This window comes from Leptidea sinapis, chromosome 1 (assembly GCF_905404315.1).
Source record: "Leptidea sinapis chromosome 1, ilLepSina1.1, whole genome shotgun sequence".
Lineage (NCBI taxonomy): Eukaryota > Metazoa > Arthropoda > Insecta > Lepidoptera > Pieridae > Leptidea > Leptidea sinapis.
Window position 1 is genome coordinate 15,145,598 of NC_066265.1, and position 23,922 is coordinate 15,169,519.

A 23,922-nucleotide genomic window follows, 5' to 3' on the forward strand; every position below is an offset into this window, starting at 1 on the left:
CATCACCACACCTCATCACATGAGCGTCTTGCCGGTTTGTCCTCTTATAAAGAAAACATCCAAAAACCCCAAAAACAAATCTAAGTAGCATTTATTTGATATCTTAAACTTGGCCGAGTCAACAAATTGCTCGACATAAGCAGACACAATAAAAAGTTTGCGAACACGAGAAGATGGAATAAACTTGGAATAATTTGATTTTTCTTGGCGTTAGTTTAATGAGCTGTCTCAACCATTGCCGCGGTTTAAAGTCAAAGTCAAAAACTTCGCAAAACTTAAATTTTGTTCAACATAAAAACGTCTGGAAACCTCTAAGTATTGAACAGACAATGCAATGTTTACTTGCTGTTAAATGGAGTTCATCATTTATTAATAGTTAATAGTCACACGAAATTGGCGTTTTGTACGGAAGGAATATAAATTTAAATTCAAACTATTTTATTGCAAGTAGGTTTCAAGGACATTCTTTTGCACGTTATACTCAATAAATAGTAGGTAGTTAAAAAACTAAAAAAAAACACGCTTTTTATAGAAAACCGAACTAAAAATTGAAAATTTATTATGAAATTTAAATTTATTATTTTTATTTAGCCTTATAGACGATAGATGAAAATTATATAAACTAAGAAAAAAACTGATAATAAGTATGAATAATTTTATCAAATTGGTGTATTGTCATCGGTCCTCGATAAATCTACAAAGTTTGAACGAAATCTGGCCGTTTCAAGTGGATCTAAATCGCGCCCAAATGAGTCGGTTACAAACAAACATACATACAGATGAAACTAATATATGCGTGTAAAGAAACATAATACTTAAAATAAACATTAAAAAAATACAATGAATATTAGAAGATCATCATTAGCCTGTCCTTAAAATAAAACTTGTCATTAATAAATAGGATCGGATTCATTATTAATGAATAATAAGATTACGATTTACAAACAGCAATTATGGATATTTTATATTGAGCTGATTGAACTAGCATTATAGTAATTGATATGTTTACTAATTTATATAAGTAAACATTGCACAACATTTTATAACATTTTTTGTTAAATTATAATCAAATTTTTGCAGATAACGAAACAAATGAGAGGCTTATAACCTTAACACATGGTCGGATTTGATACGGCCGGACCATCTGACAGAATAGTCCGGCGGGCGTCGTACTCAATAAGGTTCCGACGGTAATAATAATAATTTTGTGCGACGGACAATACGACATACCATCGATTATGGTCCGCTAACATATATGTAAAATTTAGTGCGTCCAATGGTTCGGCACGCATTTCAATTTACTACACACAGCATTTACACACGCGGCATGGATCCACACGAAGACACCACATAACTCTATATTAGAAGACATGTGGCCTAACTGTGGTGATTTAGTTTTAATCTGAACGGAGGACGCAGTACAGCAAACTGTAGCTATATCCATTCTTAATTTATTCGTGTATATCCGTATTTTGCACACCATTGCAATTTATATCCGGAACTATTTGCACATAAGTACCTAAATAAACCTAGTAACTCATATGCTATTAGTGGGTGGCAGATGAGGATCGAACCGGGGGTCCGTGGTGAGAGTCAACGATTTTGTCAATTGCGCCACCGATGCTTGATAAAATGTATTAGAGTATAGTTTTGCTAACTTCCCCCTAAGAAAATTGAAAATTTTAAAAAATTCAGGAGGTTATTGGTTTTACCCCGTTTTTCGAAAATCGAGCTTTCATCTCATGATCAAATCTCGATTCAGATTCGATCAATTGAAACTGAAAGATACTTTATGAGGCTCAAAAAAAATGTCGTCGAATGCCGCCAACCACGTGAAAAGGGGTTCATTCATTCAAAAGTTATTGCCGTTTGAAAATTAAAATTTGCAAGTTTTATTTAACTTTTAACAGACTTTTGAGCACGAAGAGCTCAAAATCGTCCTAAGTACAATTTAAAGCGTTTAGGTATGGAATTAGCGGAAATGGCCTTTAGGGTTAAACCGATTTCCTGTTTTTTTTATTATTATATATCATCAACATATTTACATTAACTTAATTAAATATATAAACACGTGACCTAGTACCAATAATCCAACATAATAATATTATAACCTCAATCTAAAGAACAAACACAATTTCAAAGGCAAAGGTAAAATATATTCATCTCAGATCTCGAATTATAGGTTTAATAGCGCGCGTCGCGGCTGTGTGTGTGAGAACACGGCTACTTGTGTTTGTGTGCGTAGCTCGACCGTGCCAGGCCGTACCAAGCACAACTCGCTTGCTTACTATTTAAGTATTTACAACACAACTTAAGTTTTTCAACCGTTATACAGGTACATAGAAATACCACGACACGGGTCGTATATTATTATGCAATTTTGTATTTCCCGCTCTTATATTTAATGTCTGTAAAATGTTTAGGTTATGTTATTATGCAGTAGGTAGATAAAAATACAATTTCATTTTAACTATGTACTTATCTAATACTTAGTTTAATAGATAATTTAAGTTTTATTTTAATTGCATATATTTGAGTAGGTATATTTATATTAAGTATATAGGTTCTAATTAAGAAGATATATATTGTGATTTAGTGTAAGTAGTTAAATTGACTTTACATTTATTTATCACTATTATTATATTTTCTGTAATCTTTTCTGTAACGCGAGTTTTTTACAGTGTCTACAGCAAATACCACCTCTGAGGCACCAAACGGTGCCTCAGAGGTGGTATTTCTTCGCCTTCACAGTGACAACGATGACAAAATATACTATCTCGCCTACTATATCAACCGCAATCCTCTTAAACGGAAAGGTATCGTCGGGTTCGATACAAAAAATATAAAACAGTATCTTTTACGCAAATACCTTATCAAAAAAGTGCGTTTTAATCATTTAAAAAGTATTTTACTTAAATTTCTTACCTTACTCGGTTAACATCAAGACACTTGAGTATTTTTATTCCATAAAAAAATAAAATTTAAATTCTATTAAGATTTGGCAATACTGAAATAAAAGATATACGCAATACAGAGCTGATATACGTAACTCCTATTCCCGGTTAAAAAAATTTACGAAACCGTTTTATATGTACATAGGGTTGGACTTAGTATCCCGTAGCACGAATTATGAGGTAAAAATATTGTAGTAGATAGAGCTTTAGTCCACGATTATAATGATACCACTCTTATTACAAGGTAATGCACCGTTTTCAACAAAGTAACGAAAAAAAGTTTTACCCTAAAAACGGGTAAATCACGTAAATAAAACTATAGAAGAGCGCTGTCATGGCGCCGAGAGGCAAAACCGTGCCAATAACTGTCAATTATTAAATGAAAAACAGTAAAATGAAACGTAAAAAGTAGTCTGGGATAGACTGGACGGCTTCATCAATTATAATTTTTGAACTAAGAAGGCCAGAACCCAGAGTTGTAAAGCCAGTAAAAAAAAAAGCAATAATTATTTTTCTCATATTTCCTATGTTGTTTATTCCGTTTTTCTATAATGTTTACATATATTTTATTCCGTTTCACAAAAAAAAAATGTCCCAATCCTTAAAAATGTCATAATTTGAGGTTAGGTTATAATATTTATAATGCTTTTTTCTCTGGAACGGTGCATTAACTTGTAATAAGAGTGGTAGCATTATAATCGTGGACTAAAACTCTATCAATTACAATATTTTTAACTAATAATTCGTGATACTAAGTTTTAACCTGTACATATTACATAGTTGTACGCGCTATACGCTTGAAATTATTCAAGTAGGTAAGTATTTTGTAAAACTACAAAATTCTGCAAAATTATTATAGTTTCTAGCATTGAAGTGTGCATTTAATTAGTGACTCATTATGAGATTCCAGTTGAGTTTTTGAACTGAAAACTTCGTCAGGCGCGCGCAATTTTGTAGGTATCGAATGAAACTTAGCCGTCACGGCTTTGTAACGCTCACACAAGGAACTCCGCGTGCCTAATTAAGGTTTTACTACCTAATTACTATTTATTTATTATTATAAATAGTGTTATATCTAATACATACGATGTTACGGAACCCTTCTTGTTCGGACTCGACACGGACTTGTTAACTCTAAATAGATGTCGTATAGGACTTTATCAAGTTATTATTATGCCAAAATATATACCGTTTAAAGCAAACCAGTTACTCAAATAAGAACATCGAAGAATAACCGCTGAAAACCTGTTCGGACCGGTTCAGTGTGTCGGTTTATAGCCAATTAGGTATGTGATACATTTGAAATTTCCATTACATTTTACTGGTCCACTTCTTGGAGGGACAGCGAGTAAGATCACTGGAAAGACTTTACTTTTATTGAAGTAAAACAACTTTAGGCGCGATAAAGAGGTAACTGGACGACAATGCAACGGAAGTCGATTACGGAGAGACGTTAGAGTCCATGAAAGAAGTCTCGCGGACGCGGCGATGCAATCACATTTTTTTTTATTTATTGGCACGGGATATAAGTCCATAGGCCGCAATCATATATATATGATGAATGATGCTAGCCTAGTAATTATATACCACTCTTTGGTGTCTTCAGGTTTTGACTCCCTTAAAAATTCAGTGATAATTTTAACATGTATTTTACTTGATTTGACAAACTGTTACACGTAATAGAATAACACCTAATTATGTAGTTCCATTTAATGCCGCGGGTATTTTTTCATGAGATTGACTCTACGTTTCTGTACCATCTGGCTCATGATTTCTTCGTTCATTGTTAGGACAGGCAAAGGTTTCGAGCCCATTCAGCAATAATCTTTAAAATGTAGTAACAACGTCAACTTGATATTATGTGGTAATTAATAATATAACCTTCAATTTCTTATTTTCAATTATATTATTAAATTAGTGAAATTTTAAAACTAAATATAATATAAAATTAAATAAAAATAATACTTAATCGGATGAAATGGCGGAATCCCAGGAATATTTAACTCTTTCATCAATAAAAATAAATAAAGAGAAAATCAAAATCTGATAGTGCCCTGTAAAAAGTGTAAGTTTTTTTTTCTAATGATTAATATCAATATAACTCTATATCATTCTTTGTAAAATAAATAAAATCTCACTTGATATATATATTCTAGGTAGAGGATGAAATGCCAACTTTGCTAAAAAGATGAGGTTATATCATCAGCGTTTCTGAGGGAAAAAAATAAAAATAAAATCTAATAATAAAAGGCATTTATTTTCTCAAAATTGATTCCTTTAGAATTCTTTTTCATGTCATTTCTAATATACTAGAAACAACTACCGCTTCGGAAACAAATGGCAATGTATAAAAAACAAATGGCAATAATGTATTTATGTATCTGGTAATTATTCCTAGAGGTAACTAGATAATTATTATTACTTTACTTCAATCGCGCGTAAAGATTACACTTATTTTTTACTTAATATACTCAGCTCTACAAAATGTTAAGCTCTAGGCAAATTACAGGCGAATCTACGAAAAAAACTGCGCACGCGCATAGATCAAATACATCGTAACACTTCCTGATAATTTCACTGCATCGCGTGAGAATCGAACCTACTGAGTTTTTTCAATCGATTATATTGTGAATGATGGCGCAACTCGCTTCCTTGCCTGTCGCGTTGCGTAACTGTGTTCAGTGTGTTATTAAGATACATAATACCTTTAAGGGTGAATGTGTACACTTTTATTATAAAGTCCTAGCCACTGTTCAGGCTCAACGTATGTAATGAAGGATATCCAAATTATAAAAGGTTTCTGCTATTTTGAAGCAAATAACACAGTCGGAGAATAATTGAATCCTAGGATATGCATCTAGAGACCTTCAAATTAAATAGAGATTTTCATTATTATAACACTAAAAATAAGGGATTGCTTGTAACTAATTCTACTAGGTTCCATAAGATACATAATAGCTTTAAGGGTTGTATCCACTTTTATAATAAAGTCCCAGTTATTATGCAAGCGTTATCTATAAATAAATTTAAATATTTCATTAAAAAAGGGCTCTGTTGTAAATCCTACTGCTCGACAGCTGAATATCTAAGTGATCGGACAGCCTGGGACTAGATTATGATTATTTTATAGACTCTACTTGTATTTTGTGTTTTTTTTTTTGGAAAATACAATTGGTACGATCATTGCATTGTTATGTCATTGTTATTGTGCAAGTACATAAATTATAAGGACATTATGTCAAAATGGAAGATTCCACCTGCTGCTGCTATTTATAACCTAGGTCCTAGAGAATCATTGAGAGCAAAATTCAAAGAAATTAACATCTTGACTGTTGCTTCTCAATATATTCTTGATAATGTAATGTATGTTCATAGGCACATAAGTGAATTTGCCAGAAACTGTCATAACCATAATGTTAACACCAGGAACAGACATAAACTGATGATGCCTACTACTCGGCTAAGTCGAGTTAGTAAGTCTTTTGTGGGGCGATGTATATGCTTTTACAACAAGATCCCAGAAAATATTCAAAACAAAAGTATTACGTTATTTAAAAGAATTGTTAAAAAACGTTTGTGTGGTAAAGGTTACTATAACATAAATGACTTTCTTAATGATACTACAGATTGGGAATGGAGTGACCGCCCTCAGGCTATTAAATAATAAGTTTAATTGTACAATATTACTTTGTAAACATATTTATTCGATGAAAAAAAAGCCCGCTGAGTTTGTTACGCCCATTCTTCTCAGGTCTGAGGCATTCATTTTGGAATGGGTGGTAGTTTTTTGACTTTCAATAAGTGATGTCACATCCTATTTTGAATAAAAATATTTGAATTTGAATTTAAACCGATACGACTAAGGGACCTTCAAGCCTAAAGCAAAGTCGCAACTTAAAGGCCGGGAACACATCACTTGACCGATGCTGTTGCAGATATCCATGGACAGTTGCTTCGCGATTTATCGCAGTAAGCTCCACCTAAAGTCATTTTGTGACTCAAACCATATACTTATTTTAGTCAATGTCTATTTGAGTTACGCGTACTGAGAGTTGAACAAGACAACAAGATTTACGATCCATGCGTCACTCGAACGGTTGGCTCAGTTGGTAAGAGCGCTCACACGGAATCCGTGAGACACGGGTTCGAGTCCCGCATCGTTCATAAATTTTAGTTACAAATTCTATTTGTATAATTAATCCTAGAAGTGATTGATATCGTTTTAAAATAACAAATTGTTTACTCGTACACCTTTCTTAGAGGCTGGCAACGCTCCTGCGATTAATCTGGTATTTCAAGAGAATGTGGGCAGCGGTGATCACTTAACATCAGGTGAGGCCCGTTTGTCCTTCTATTCCATAAAAAAAGTGCAGAACAATTCCATCATCAGAGGTCCTCCTTTCCGTTCCCAACATTCGGGTCGATTTCCGTCAAAATTTTAAAAAACTAAATATGCAGTTATTGGTTTCTTATAAATCGAGGGCATGACTCCATTCACGACTTTTCTCTAAGTCTCGTAGTTTCCGACTTGACCATCACCGCCCTTTTCAAAAAACCATCCTGTAAACAACAGGGAGACCCGATTAAATTTACGATTACTGTCCCTCGTACAATCGAATTAGTTTTTTTATGACAATAAGGGACGAGACGAACAGGACGTTCAGCTGATGGAAATTGATACGCCCTGCCCAATACAATGCGGTGCCGCTCCGGATTCTTGTAAAGCCCAAAAATTCTGAGCGGCACTACAATTGCGCTCGTCACCATGCGTCATAAGATGTTAAGTCTCATTTGCCCAGTAATTTCACTAGCTCCGCGCCCTTCAGACCGAAACACTGCAGAAAAATTACTGTTTCACGGCAGAAATAGGCGCAGTTGTGTTACCCATAATCTAGCTGGCTTCCTGTGCAAATAAGCCTCCCACTGGTACTCGAGTTAGTTCTGAAAAAAGTATTAATGATCCAGTTCTGCAGTCCATTCTCTGTTTAATGGTTATTCGCGAGTTAATATCGTGTCGCACTGATACAAGTTCAAGGCGCTCGAACGGGTTTCACGACTAGCGCAGCCGTCTCGCTCGCGCACCGTGCCCCAGAGCGAGACAGAAAATGTTTACTGTCTAATCCAACATGAAGCGTGTAAGTTCTGGAAAGTTTTGTCCTGGTTTTTTAAAGATGCGTTTCATTTTTATTGCATAAACACATCAAATTGTGTATTTGCTGTTTTTTATGAACTTTTATTTATACCATGTTGGCAATTCTGTGTGTTCAGAACAATATATAAAGATGGAATAGCTATATAATATTATAATTTTTTGGCTTCGGCTAAAAACAACGATTGTTGGATCCACTAGTAAACAACCCACAATTTAGAAAATGATAAATAAATAAAATACTTTGTACAGCAGAAAATTTTTCGTGTGGTTTCATCAATCAATCCAAATTTCGATGATCCGTGTACCTATCTGAATACGATAAATGTGAATGTAGTTTCAATTAAAACTTAGGTATTTCAAATTATTTTTTAAAATCTCTTCAAATGAAGATGTGTTAAAATGACAGAGTTTACGTCGCGGAAAAGTGGTAAAGACATGAGTGACGTAACATAACGTAACATAACCTTTATGCTTGATTGCTTTAAACTGTCTACAGAACAACAATAAATTTTCATTAACAGCAAATAAATCTTATTTAAATGGTTTATTATATTTTTAAATGCAAAAAACTGTTTTAATATTTTGGCCTATAAACATTACCATTATCATTATTAAGCAAAGAAGAAAATTATTTGAAAGGAATTCTTGTGTGAAAGAAGCATTATTAAATTAATCTAATATTATATAATAGCTAATAATATACGTATTATTATTAGCTATTCAAATGGGGAACGCTGATAGTATCTTCGGAATCTTGCCTAAAGGGACTCCTTTTAATAATATATTTTAGTAATTATATTATATTTTTAAGGTTTTTTAGTTGTAGTGTCATCGTTCTAGTAGATATTTTTTATTATTTCTGAATCATGAAACTATAGTAAAAGATATTCTTCATAATTTATACTGTATATAAATAGGTACAATATCTAGTGAGGTCGCAATTTGTGAATGTTTGTCCATCATGACAGCCTATCTTCTGAGGATAACTATTGGGTTACCCCATTTTATCTTTTGTGAGCGTAGTCGGGGCACATCGCAAGCTAGATTACAAAGTAAGAAATCATTGAAGTTCGACAACAGCAGAACAGAACATTCATTGATCTGTACACGTCAGCTAACACAATTAGCACCTTACGGCGTGGAGATAGGGCCTAGGGAGCGTCGCACAAGCGCCGGAAGTAGCTCATTGGACACGTCAGACGTAGCTTCCGGTGGTCAATGCCGGACTCTCATGTTTCAATTCAACGCATTGATAGTAGCTGTGTCGCGCGTACTAATCTCGAGGTTTGTTTATTTAGTCTTGTCTTCGGTCTTACCGAGCTGTATGCTTGAAACCATAGATATTTTATAGATAGATAGAGCCTCTTTCTGCTAGACAATCGATGAAAACAAGCTAGGTTAATTAGAGTGCGTGACAAGCCACACTCCCGATTTGTATGTCACTATGTGTTAGTGTGTGTACATTGCTCAAAATACAGGTTTACATAATAATAATGATACACTTTTACACGCTTTATCTTTTTTTTTTTATGGAATAGGAGGACAAACGAGCGTACGGGTCACCTGTTGTTAAGTGATCACCGCCGCCCACACTCTCTTGCAGCACCAGAGGAATCGCAGGAGCGTTGCCGGCCTTTAAGGAAGGTGTACGCGCTTCAAGTTCAGAATTATTGTAACTTTATGAAAATGAGTTCTCAATTAATTACTCTCAATCTATTAATAACCAACATTGAATTGAGACATTTTTAAATTTTAGGTCTGTGCATAAAATGTCTGTGACTGTTATAACCACATAGACATATTTCGATGTTATAAGTACGATTTTGTACATTTTGTAAAAAAAATTGGTAAAGGTTATATTTGTATCAGTGAATTTATTGGCTCTAAACTTTTGTATTTTTTTTTGGAATTATTTTTAATAAGTCTTAAAACTTCACTATGTATTTCAGATTCAATAAGCATCGTTAGGAACTATTTTGGCTGGTGTAATATTTATCGATTATCATACCTTTATGTAATATAATTAGCTGTATGTTTCTTTATACAAATAAATAAACAAATAAAAACTACTGTTCAAATAAAGTGATTTAATATAGAGTAGGACATGATAAGTAGGTGAAGTATACCAAGATAAACCTACGAAATACTAAAATTCACCATAAAACTGTTTTATAGGTTTATTAACCAATTTAGAACGAGAAGTATTATTACGGTTATTTACCGTTACCGGTTAAGCGCCATTTGTTTCCGAAGCGGTAGTAGTATCTAGTAGTTATTAGAAATGACATCAAAAAGAATTCTAAAGGAATCAATTTTGAGAAAATAAATGCCTTTTATTCCTTTTAAAGAACTATAGTTTAATTGAATAAAAATACAAAATAGCTTCTATTCACATTAGAGTTGTTATGTAAGAAGATAGTAATACATAATATTTTTATAAGTAAATGCATATATATACTTGTTCTACTATGACTGCTAATAGACTCAATAGCTTAGCTATTCTATGCATCGAATACGACGTACTTCAGTATTTAGATTGCGAAGATTTAATCGACCAATTCGCAATTGAAAAAGTCAGACGTGTTGGCCTGTGAAAAAATTGATGTAGGTAATATAATAGGGTATATGCATGTTACAAGTTAAGTTAGTTGAAATATAAGTTTATACTTATATTTCATTGTGTAAAGAATTAATAATGTAAATTATGTAAAGAATTATTCTGATCGGTTCAGTAGTTTTCGCAGTATAACCGAAGGAAAAGCCGGCCATACATTTATTAGCACAATATAGACTCTGACGTCACAGAAACCCCGCGCAAAATGGCGCGTTGGAATAGCGGAAATATCTTGCCGGGAAAGAATATTTATTTTTTAATTGAATAAGAATGTTTTTCTCTATAATTTGATTTGTTTGATCATTTTTAGGATGTAAAAAATCAAATTTAAGTATTTTTAAAATTCATGCATACATACCCTATTATGAGTCACCCTTAGTGACAAATTTATAATTGTTAGAAAAAAACAAATATTTACATTCATGTTTTTAGAATACATATAAAAAGTATAATAAAATTTCTGCAATAAATTAGTTATTTTAGATTTGAAAAATAAAAATAAAAGTAAAATTCCAGTATTTGGGGCGGATTTTTTTCCGGTGCCCAGGGGCGGCATTAAGTTTAAATCTGTCCCTGTTTACAACATTATTATATTAAGTAGAAAATAAGCTAAAACTGATTGCAGAACATGGGTTTTAAATAAAAAAGTTACAGCTAGTTAAGATTATAAATTTAGGATGACTAGCAAATTACTATCAATTTACTAATCCATAATACAAAAATACGGTTGCATGTGTGTGTGTGTGTGTTTGTGTGGATGTATCTAACATAATAAAATAACATATAAATCACGTAACGTAAAAGTATCCATTATGGACATCGTTCATTGTTTTAAGAGTACTGGTAAATCAGTGGGAGGCTCCTTTGCAAAGGATGCCGGCTAGGGCTTATGGGTTCCACAACAGCGCCTATTCCTGCCGTAAAGCAGTAATGTGTAAACATTACATTGTTAACTATGTTTCGGTCTGAAGGGCGCCGTAGATAGTGAAATTACCGAAAAAATTTATTAGTTTGGAATTAGTTACATTATTTATGTATATATTAACATCTAGAACAGGTATAATATTAGACTCAGTCACATAGAGACTGTGCAACAATTCCGCTGGTTACTCTTATATTGAACACTTGCGCCTAAATTCTGACAACGTTCCTATTTATTTATTTATTAAGTACAACCACATTACACATATTATCCTTACAAACTAGTTTTATACATACGGGGTAACGTGTCTGATATGTGCAACAATTACGGTGTACATAGCTTTGCCAAAACACTATTACTAAATGACTTTAAATTTTACAATAACTAATAATAATAATATAAACTAAATTCTTAAATAATTCCAAATCTTTGGTTTAACTAATACTAAATGACTTTAATGTTGTTCTCGCAGTGATCGCTTACCATCAGGAACCAGCTGGTTAATATATAAAAAATATTAATAGTATTAAACCACAAACATCACGAAATTTCTCATTTGAAATAATAACAAAAAATCTTAATTTTCATATATCTTATATTTTCATAAATAAAATTGGTTTTTATCGTCACATCCATTATCTCTTCGTACCTGTCTAAAGGTTGATGGAAAATTTTAACAAAAATTTAATAAAATTTTGCCGAGAGTTTTGGTTATTTAAAACTTACGACCGAATATTTTTTGCAATTATTGCACAACATTACTCAACAAAAATTCATTAAAGAAAGCAACAACGAAATAAATTGATAATTTTGTGTTGATAAACACTAAACACAGTTTATTGATAAATTGAGCGCGTTGATATCTTTTAGACGTGATTCTATGATCGCAGTACATACGTGTTACTTATGAATTACAATTTATAATCTGAATCAATGTAAGGCGTAAGCATATTTTTTTTAAATGCAATAAAGCATTAAATTAATATATTAACACTCGACATATCTTTACGTTTATTTATTATAATGAAGGTACTCTTAAAAACTAGTGTCAAGGCGTCGCGAAATACCTATTTATTTAAATTCTCTATAAGCGCTGGACAAATAAAAATTAAACGAAATATTTTATTTTGGAAAGTGGCATTTTTACATCGCCGGCATTTCACTCGTGATACCCTACTTTCACTCTTCATTCAAGTTGCTGTGTTATTCGACATTATTTTGAAATAAGATAATATATTTTATTACCATAACTATTCCTTTTGTTGCCCAGTGAAATGTGTTTTAAATAATATCAGAAGGATCACATAAAAAACCGCCACTAATTAATAACCTCGGTATAAATTTTATATTAAATGTACTAGGGCAACATGAAGTACAGAAATTTCATTATAACAAGACGCTGTGTTAACTTGTTAGCTCTCAGTTGTAAATAGATTTAGTTGGAACTTCGAAGCAGGACTTCATCGGCAAATTGTAGTTCGATTGTAACTTTCAATTCCAACTTCGTAGTTTAGATTCACCACACAGCAAAACTTTCAAACAACTTAATCCTGTGCTAACAAACGGTTTGTGTGGTTTTGTGATATATAATGTAGGTAGTAACTAGTAAAGGTGGTTCAACTTTCTCAGTTCTCACCTGCTAAGTGCCTCGTGTCGGCGCTCGCCGCTGATGCAGTCACAGCCAGCAGCCAGAACGCCACCCAGGCGCCCCGCATTGTAACAGACACAAATCACATGAACACAACACACACAGCACAGCACGAATAAGTTTTCAAGTTTATCGGAGTTTGGAAAGTGGTGACGTGTGAATAATATGCGCGCCGACAATACGTGTGCTCTCGTAGCGCGTCAGCGACTGACTGAGTGTCGTTTGCTGAGTTGCCACTTGCCGTGGTTGCCGGAGTTGGCGCAATGATCGCGTACAGACTATATTATTGCGGCCGGTAAACCTAAACAGCGATGCAGCCGCGTTCTGTACGACATAAGGTCAAGGATGATTCAAATCTGCTAACTCTAGATTTCTAGAATCGCCTTTAAATTTTAATAATTGTGTCATTCAAGACAGTAACAAGTTCTACAAGACCGAAACTACTTAATTATTGTAAAATCGAAAGAAAATTTGAGATGGCTTTTAATTAAAATGCCAAACTAGTCAGTAAATTTGGAAGCCAAGCTGTAAGACGTAGGATCGCTCTATATTTCTTGAGGGTTTGATGTATTCGTGGATTGTAGAAAGGGTTTAGTTTAAAATTGGATTGATTTTTTTTGATTGGATTTGATTTTTTTTTTTTGTAAGGTCACCTGGTATTAAGTGATCAACGCTGATTTTCAAGCAAGATGCAAAACCAAAGGAATCACAGGAGCGTTGCCGGTATACGCGCTTTTTTCGAGGTACCACCGCACAGGGAAGCTCATTTCACAGCTTTGTTGTAAGTGGAAGAAAGTTTCTTGAAAACCGCACTGTGTAGGAATGCCACACATCCAGATAGTGGGGATGATATCTTAATTTGAACCGTGTCGTGCGAAGGAGGAATTCGGCGGCAGGAATCAGAATTTATTTCGATGTTAAGCACCACAGCCACTTCAAAAGCAATGGCGCTCTGAGATAGAAGAGACGGCAGCAGAAACTCTGTTAGTATTCTTTTTGCACTCTTTAAGAACATACAGTTTATTTAAAAAAATACTTTGCGGTTAGTTATTAAATTTTCATAAAATATTTATATCGTGTCCCATGCTGATGCTGCCCAATCGCTTAGTTTTTCTGCTGTTCAGTTGTTAAATTTACAGCAGAGTCTTCTTTTAATGAAACCTTTGAATTTATATTATAAAGCGTAAGCTGTTATCTTCCTAACAGCGGCTGGGACAGTATTAAAAAACCGACCAAGTGCAAGCCGGACTCGCCAATCAAGGGTTCTGTACAATTTTTTTTAAGATTTAATGACAAATATATAGTTTTCAGATGCCAAGTTTTCCGTTGTCCTCCTATCCTATAAATTTTGATTCCATTCAGAGTCTCGAAATATAAGTTTTTTTACGACAGTTAAGGCCTATTTTTTTAAGTCAACTTTGAAGTTTTTTTTTCAGAGCTTCTATTGACTGTAAACCTGAGCAAATCGTTTTAATCTAAACTGAATACCACCACGCGTTCCCGAGATAAAGGGTCTTGACAGACAGACAAACCGATGGACAATAAAAGTGATCCTATATGGGTTCCGTTTTTTCCTTTTTATGTAGGTACCGAAGCCTAAAAAGTGTACTCAATATATTTATTGCATTCTACAATGATATTATAATAATCATGATGGTGTATCTTAAGTTGTACTGACATTGTAGAAAATGTAGGCACAACAAATTTTTAAGATTTAAATATCTATTTACTACTTAATATTTTAAAAATTCTTATACACTTACATATTAATATTACTTTTAAATACTTTATAACTTATCGTATAAATATGATATACACATATTTGGTCATAATTATAGTCAACCCTTAAAGTCATTTATTTGTTTGTAGCCATTGTTGTAACCGACCCATTTGGGCGTGATTTTGACCCACTTAAACGGCCAGAAAAAAAACATTTTTCGTTTTTTTAGTTCTTTTATTAATAAACCAAACTAATAAGTATTTTCTATTTTTTATTTCGGTTTTCTATAAAAAGCGTGTTTTTTAGTTTTTTTAAACTATTACTATGTGTAATGGAGACTTTTAGTACTTACTATAACAACATATAACAATTTCATTCTTTCTGGTGTTTGAACTTGAACAAAGAGAATCACTAGTTGGACTGGTGAGTGTTTTTGTGAACGTAAATAATATTTTTTTAATGATTATCTATAAGCGAGCTGTCAACTGCAGTATTAACAGCTCTAACACTCTTCTGCAACGGAAAATCCTAATGACCCCACATAGTCCATTGAAATGTTACATTTTTAGGCCTAAGCTTGCGTTTTTCGCTTATAGTTCTACGACAAAACGTTACTGGACCAAAGTTGTAGAAAATTTAATTTGAAACAGAAAATGCTCACAATTTTTTTATCAGTTAAATAGTTTAAGAGATATATCGTAAAAACCATTTCAACCCCTCTTTTCAAGATGGCGACCGTGGGACAAGGGTGGTGACCCCACAAACTTGGTTTTAGCTTTACATTGACCCCCCCTCCATATCAAAAAAATTTAATTGCGCCCTCTAAAAACGCAATCCCAAATGTAACTTTTCAATGGACTAATAGCAAAATACCGTAATATAACTGAAATATACTAGTACCTACGTAAGGAACATACTTATTTAAGCATTATTCATTTTACTATCCCTAACTTGTATTAAAAATCTATATTACTATTTTGTATCTGAGGCTAGTTTTGATGACATAAAAACACAATTCAAAAAAGCAAGAAATTTGTAAAATGTTTTTTTTATTCCTTAGTAGCCCATACATCATATTGATTAAGTCGGCTTAAATATATGCAAACACTTATAAACTAATTATAAAGCTATGGCGGACAAAGTTTAAAAAATATTTGTATCGTTAATATAATCTGTTCTTATATCTAACGATTAAACGATGAAAAATGTAAAATGTTGTTTACAGCATTTTTTATGGAAGAGGGGTCAAACGAGCGTACGGGTCACCCGATGTTAAGTGGTCACCGCCACCCACATTCTCTTGCCACACTAGAGGAATCAAAAATGTGTCCGCGTGTTTTTAAAAGGGACCCATGTCGTATCGTCCCTGAAATACTGTGCCAGGAAGCTCGTTCCACAGCTTGGTTGTACGTAGAAGAAAGTTCTTTGAAAATCTCTGTGGAGGAAGTGACGTCTCTACACAACCATCCCCGACAATTCGAGAAGCTCTGCGTTGTACGCGGTTAAATGTTTCGAGCATGACACAGGGGTACGCCAGACCAAAGATGACAGCAATACTCCATATGTGGCCGGACCTACGCTTTGTAGAACGGTACAATGTGGGCCTTCCAGATGACCGCGGAATTGGCTCGAGATTTCGAGACCACGTATTTCGATACTAGGCGAGGGTTTAAGGGAAGTATTTTCGAAGAGTGGTGATTCGACAAATGGGCTTTTTTTGTGGGTATCGGAAACTTGAGTCTTCTAAGAGTTAAATTGGATCAGATTTATTTTACCCCACTCCGAGACTTTCTAAAGGAATTCGATAGTAGACACAAGCTTCTTCTGGCATTAGGAAGTGGCAAAACCCGGGTTAACATGCATTAAGGCTTATACTGAATATGTTGCCATTTAGCAAAAATTAAGAGAGTTTGTCTGGGAGGTGTTATAGCATCTGCCAAATAGCCCTTCATTTGACACCTATTTCAAAAAACGTTACGAAACTTATCCAATTTTTTTGAGTAATCTTGAGTGTAAATTCCACCTTATATTTGTCTTCAATCAATTCGCCCCCGGTTTCGCCTCTACACGAGGCATCCTCAGAAGATGTTGACTCGCCAAAATCTGGCAAGAGACTATCAGATACGTTATGAAACTTGCAGATTATTTTAAAAGCACAACCGTTTTCTAAGGTCTCCAACAATGCATAACAACTAGGAACTTGTTTCAAAGAAACTGAAAAAAAAAAGATCTCAAAAGAAGCTGACGGAAATTCGTATTCGAACTTAACTTGAAATCGCTGTTTGAGTATTTTGCAAACTGGTTTTAATACGTACCTAAGCCAATAAAGAAAGCAAACTGGCAGGTTAAGAAAAGAAAAACAAAGTTTTCTAAGAGCTCTATCTTAAAAACTTTTCACGCGTGCATTGGTAGGTATTGTTTTACAAATTTGTGCCGTGTTTTTTGAAGTAAATACACTGACGATTGTAGTTTACTTCTTAATTTGGATCGAAATATGGAGAGCTTGATCAAAATGAACAGTGTGTGCATCCAAATTACACAAATGAAGAATACGCCGATATTGTGTTTTGTTACAGCTTTTGCAAATATAATAGTGAAGCTGCTCGTCAAGATTATTCGTTGGTGTCTATCTATAATCTCAATGACCTCCTCGAAGCCTGAGGCTACAAGGTCACAGGATTTCCTACACATTTTGGAGTCTAAATTAGGCGATGGCTCGATAGTCATTTTTCAAATCGTTGGATATGGCGAGGATGAGCCATTCCGGGCCTTCGTCGGTCCGGACTTAACGCCGGTTGATTACTATGTCTGGGGTCACATGAAATTCCTAGGTTATGAAGTCTCGTCGTCATCCATGGAAGAACTCAAATGTAGAATAATAAACGCAGCAAATGCGAATTGGAATAATTTTACTACTTCGGTTAAGTCACTACTCAGAAAAAGAATGCGACTTTGCATATACGCAATATGGGAAGAAAAAATTGTAACTTATTATTGTTATCACTACTAAACTGTTACTGGTTCTAAATTTTATTATAAACTTTAAATTTAGTTCAAATACTTATACTTTTTTGTGATCTTTTTCTTTTCAATAAGTTCCTAGTTTATGTATTGTTTTTTCTTAATGTTTATGTTTATGCATTGTGTTTTTAAAATAATCTGCAAAGCCAAGTTTCAACAGTCATAATTCTATTTATTAATTATTATAATTATTTATCATGTTCCAAAGATCTATTTGACCTGATTCCTGCCGCCGAATTCCACAAATTACTAAATAATCCCCGGCATGTGTTGCACTCCTGCACAGTGCAGATTTAAAGGTTTTTACTTCCAAATTGAAACAAGTTGTGGAATGAGGTTCCTTGTACGGTGTTTCCAGGACACTACGACTTTGAATAAAACCTTGTTTTAAACGAACCCATTTATATTTTCAAATTTAAATATTTTTATTCTAAATAGAATATAAAATCACTTATTGAAAGTCAAAAACCACCCATTCCAATAGGTATGCTTCAGACCAGAGAAGAACAGGTGCAACAAACTTAGCGGGCTTCTTTTTTAATATAAAAATATGGTTACTATGTAAAATCGTACAGTAAAATTTATTATTTAATTGCCTGTGGGCGGTCGTTCCATTCCCGATCAGTGGTACCATTAAGTAAGTCATTTATGTTATAGTAACCTTTACCACACAAACAATTTTTGACAATTCTTTTGAATTTCTTAATACATTTGTTTTGATCATTGTTTTGAATAGATGAAGTAACTTCTTCTTCTTCGGCGTTACACTCTTGTCAGAGTGGTCGTGGTCGTCACGTCGAGGTTAGTGGCCTGTTTCACAATGCGACGCCACTCGTCGCGAACTGCCGCTCTTCTCGTGCATTCATGCAGAGTACCGTCGACAGCTTGCCTCACTTGGTCCGTCCACCTCATCGGGGACCTGCCTCTTGGTCTAGTGCCCTCGACTTTACCCTGCACTATTAAGCGTTCTATGGAGTCGCTTCCACGTCGCGATACATGCCCGAAGAAAGTGAGAATGCGAGCTTGTACGGTAGTGGACAGTCTCTGTTCGATGCCGAGCTCCCGAAGAATGGACTCATTGGTTCGGAATTCGGTCCACGATATACCGAGCATTCTTCTCCAGCACCAAATCTCAAGAGCATCTTTTTCTTCTCACTTTCTCGTAGGGTCTAGGAATATGGGGAATATGAGAGCCCTTACAAGTCGTATTTTTGTGGTTTTAGTGATATTGCGATCCTTCCATATTTTCCTCAATTATCCATAGCCGATCTGGAGATTGCCATGCGTCGTTTGATTTCGTCTATGCAGCCGCCATTATTTGAAATCATCAAAAAAGTGCCCCCAGGTATATGTAAGTAGGCACTACCTCGCAATTTGCTACTTTCTTAACCTCTGGCGTGTTGTTCTTAGCACGGTCGACAATCATCACTTTGGTCTTGCTGCGATTAATTCTGAGGCCAAAATCAAGACTAACGTTTTCCAGCCTGTGTAGTAGCTCTTCCATATGAGGGATGCTACTTGCGAAGAGGGTGGTATCATACGCGTAGCGTAAGTTCGATATGTTTTGTCCTCCAATAGTGATACCGTCTGTCCAACCATCCAAAGCAATTCTCATAATCAGTTCTGTGTAGATGTTAAACAGTAATGGAGAAATTATACATCCTTGTCGGACTCCTGCACTGGGGTGGAAACTGTTGGATAGAACCTCATGAAGTAACTTATGAGACTAATAGTAAGTAAGCATTTGGCTTAAAACTATTTCTTCAAAAATTTGACCATGGGTCGGCAATACCGACACAGGACGATAGTTATTCGGGTCAGAACTGCATCCCGACTTAAATATTGGTGTTATTTTATTATATTTCAGAAGGACAGGAAATAATTGTAAGATATCGTGCTATGACATTAATTATGGAACTTAAAATTCTAACAGAAATGCCTCATATATCAGCAGTTTTTTTCATGTTTAGAGATTTAAAGGTTTTAATTATTCTTGCAGGGCTTGCAAAACGGAAATTGAAAATTTTACTCTCTCTAACATGTTACGACTCAGCAACGCTGGTGGAGGAGATAAGAGTGGGTGTGATAGAGACTGGAATGTCAGAAAAAAATACGGGCTGCACTCCGGGAGTGCCGGCACAAGTGAAAACTTGAACATTAACTTTGTGCATTTTTGAATATTTAGCAATCGTTAGGGAATTACATAAAAAATTTAACACTTCAGAAATATTACAATTATTTTACATTAAATATTTTATCTCTCATGAAAATCAGTTTCCATCCATAATTTCAACGACTCTTTCAGTATCTTTATTACCAGCATCATCATCGCCAATCTGTAAAACTGATACAAGAGGTTTATGTTAGCTGAAGTTAGAAACAAAATAATATAATAAATAAATTTAAACAATATAATAAGTAACAAAGAAATGCAAGTACAAATTTCACCTTAGGAAGAATCTTCGCTCACAACAAAGCTTCCTAACGCTTACCAAATAATCAATCTGTAACAATATTTCACAGCTGACATTCGATTTCTCGACCTCGCGGTGGTTCGGCTTCGTAATCACAATGATACACCAACTGGTGCAATGACTGGCTGTTTATTAAGTTGAAATATCCGAACTATAATTAGTTAGAAGTGTAAATCTTTCATCGATAATTTCAACGACTGTCTTACGAATTTTCGTTCCACGTGTCCTGACGCGAGTTTAACATTTTATACCCATCCCAGTTAATAACATTCCAAGTCATCTTTATTTTATTTGGCGCATTTATAATTATTTGTCTGATATGCATAGACTTTGCAATAAAACAAACATTTTTAAATAATTTAGAGTATTTTTAAACACAGAAAAATGATGCATCATGATTATAATATAATGATCTCTCATGTAGCCGTTTTCTGCTCCTATGTATGCCAGGCTAGTCTGTTGCCCAATCATTAAATGACGAGAAACCACTTGAGTCGTCTGTCTTAGAAGTAAATATAGAAGCAAATTCTGTTTTAATTATTTTAAATTACATATCACTAATCTTCTTGGGACTACTATATTATTTATCTAAAACAATATTTCAATAAATTCATATTTTTACTAAGTAAAGGTAGGTAAAATGATTTTTTATCTTTATTCTCTATAACTTGACCATCTCTTTTATCCCTAACAAACGTAAGTATTTATTCATGACACATACCTCTAATATAAAATATATAAAAATATTTTATATATACAAACAATATTAATAATGGAGCGACAACACTATCACTCATTGAGATCGTATTGTTACAGAAATATTTATACACTAGACAATGAAAGCTATGGTGTAAACATGTGTATTGACATCAAACCCCATTGGTCCAAATATATTATTTATCTAAAACAAAAACTCTCAGGCGACACCGATTATAAACCTTTAGAATATATTAGCGTGTATACGACCTAACAGCCCGATAATGGGTGGCCACTTTTGATTTGTCAAAATACTAAGGAGCTATAAATGCCAAGTGTGACTAACTTCTTATGACTTGTCATTCAAAATTTAGCTACAGGAACAAAAGACTTCACTTTCCTTTTCTATCTTGCTTTATCTCTATTACAGATTTTCTTCTCTCATGCACGCTTTGTACGTCTATTCGCTAATATATCGTAGGTCTATGTTATCTCTGCTAGTCCTGTCAGTTTTCACCTGATGTTCTGTGGTTTAGATCTGTCAGTTGTCACATTGTCGAGACGTCAGACGAGAGTTCTGTTTTTGTGAGAGATGATAAAAGTGATGATTTATTGTTGCTATTCACATAAAATATAAAGATATATAAATGGGTGAAAGAGTCAGAAAGTAAATAGTGATGGCTTCCGATAAAGCAGATCTTTTGTTTTTCGATACTTTCTCCCACGACACGAGTGAGGTAAATTTGTATTCATATACACATTCATTTTAACATAAGGTAAAAGTATATAGTGATGATAAATTTACTAATTTATATATTATTCTATTCAGGAACTTAACTTAGATCTAGTGCAGTTTCCAAAGTCGGTGTTTGTGACAGAAATACGTATTATTCCGCTTGGGGCGAGAGTCGAAGGTGATTTCCCCGGTGGTGTGCGCTTAGGTGCTACAAATCCTACAAAGTTTCACATAGACTTCTTTGTCAACGACTTAAGTAAGCCTGGAGCGTGCACTTTTGAAGCTCTAGGTAGCTTAGACTATTGTCAGAATGGACAGATTCACATGGAATGCAGCAATGTCGCAGATCAACCTAAAATACCTACGGATGGACTTGTACTCAGAGGTAGAAACCTTATATTTTACTATTAGCTTATTTTCAAATTTTGGAGTTTATTATCTGTAGTCAATTTGAAAACTATAAAAAGATTGTGTAAAGTTTGATGTGACAGACCAAGCAGAGATTTGTTTAGTATTATTAACAATCTGTTTGTCAGTGAGGTGTGTCTTATTAGAGCAAGTATTTATTAAATAATGTATCTTAAGCTGAATATGGCTTACAAGTTTTTCGTGATTTAGTTCTGTATATAAAAATATACAGTAAAAATGAAGAAAGAAAATGTACTAAAACATATCTAAGCCTGAGTAGTTTGACTGTTGAGTCAGTGTGTCAATGCATTTCTATTTACATTTTACCAGAAAAATCTTTACTCCACACATAAAATGGACAATTACTTATCAAGTTCTGACTAAATTAAAAAAATTACCTGTGATTACATGGTATCAGCAGACTCAAGCAGTACTTATTATTAACACTATATTAGGCTTCCTATAATAACATTGTGAATAATTTTCAGATGTAAACCTCTAAATCCCACCAAGAAGTCGTCTGTTCAATCCTTGCCTGCTAAATGCCAATGTGTTTTCAGTTTTTTTATAAGTTCAACAACATTCTTCTCCCTTTGTTGTTACAAGAGTGTATGGACCAGGATCACATACCATCAAGTAGCCTGTTGATTTTTTGTTATCCTCTTTCATAAAAAAGACCATGGTTATTATTCCTCTGCCTGTGGAAGAGAGCTGTATGAAATACTTGATTATTGTGGTTACCTAATGTTGGAAAACCTATTCCTCTCCTAATAAGACCCCCTCCACCCTCCCCCCCATTCTGTGGGCTGCCTGAGTTACCCACAGAGGGAGGATATACAATTATTATATTTCATTACATCTTAAGTATTATTAGCACTCTAAGAGTGGTTTCACACTTTGTCTGATCAGAGTCCGATCCGTACCCATCAAAATAAAGATATAGAAATTTTGGACCAAATTAGGATATTATGCACTAGTCCAATTGCTGATCCATATCCAAGCAATTCAGAAGCCACTATTTGGCAAACAGCATCTTATGCAGAGCATTCATGTTGTTGATCATGAGTCCTTACAATCAGCGTCAACTTCTGTCAATGCTCTGCTATCTGCTAACTAGTAGCTCTTTACAATCACCTCCCCGCTGCCTCTGTGCATGCAGTTCTTAATCTCGGTTTGGATGCATTTTGTGTGCGAGTGTTTATACAAATAATGCTATAACTACTTTGGTCCGTCAATAATTAAAACGTTTTCACAGGTACGGTTTTTATTCTGATCGGATGTAGTGTGAAAGTGCTCTTAGACTGTAGCCTCCTTCCAAACAGTTGCCTAGTTTGAAGTATGCTGCCATTTGCTTATGCCTATACTACTATTCTCTCCCCACAAATCTTTTTCATTTGTTTTGCTGCAAATAAATATTGTATTGTGTGTATTCGTATTCACCTTCAAATAAGATTTTATCTGAGTTTTTAAAAACGACATTGAAATATTTCCTTAAAAGGCATTTATTTTCTCAAAATTGATTCCTTTAGAATTCTTTTTGATGTCATTTCTTATACTACTAGATACTACTACCGCTT

The 23,922-nt window shown here is 34.2% G+C and overlaps 2 protein-coding genes across 2 annotated transcripts in view; one reads left to right on the forward strand and one right to left on the reverse strand.

The window, feature by feature from the left end:
• LOC126966429 (low-density lipoprotein receptor-related protein 2) overlaps nucleotides 1–13,505 on the reverse strand; it is a 221,594-nt gene extending 208,089 nt beyond the window's left edge. The window contains exon 1 of the mRNA XM_050810470.1: nucleotides 13,279–13,505. Coding sequence (XP_050666427.1) covers nucleotides 13,279–13,357 — 79 coding nt within the window. The 5' untranslated portion in view covers nucleotides 13,358–13,505. The remainder of the gene's footprint in view (nucleotides 1–13,278) is intronic.
• Nucleotides 13,506–21,761: 8,256 nt separating this feature from the next.
• Nucleotides 21,762–23,922, forward strand: part of LOC126965154 (protein virilizer) — a 28,009-nt gene continuing 25,848 nt past the window's right edge. Inside the window, exons 1-2 of the mRNA XM_050808615.1 lie at nucleotides 21,762–21,938; nucleotides 22,031–22,322. Of these exons, the coding sequence (XP_050664572.1) occupies nucleotides 21,879–21,938; nucleotides 22,031–22,322 (352 nt within the window). The 5' untranslated portion in view covers nucleotides 21,762–21,878. The remainder of the gene's footprint in view (nucleotides 21,939–22,030; nucleotides 22,323–23,922) is intronic.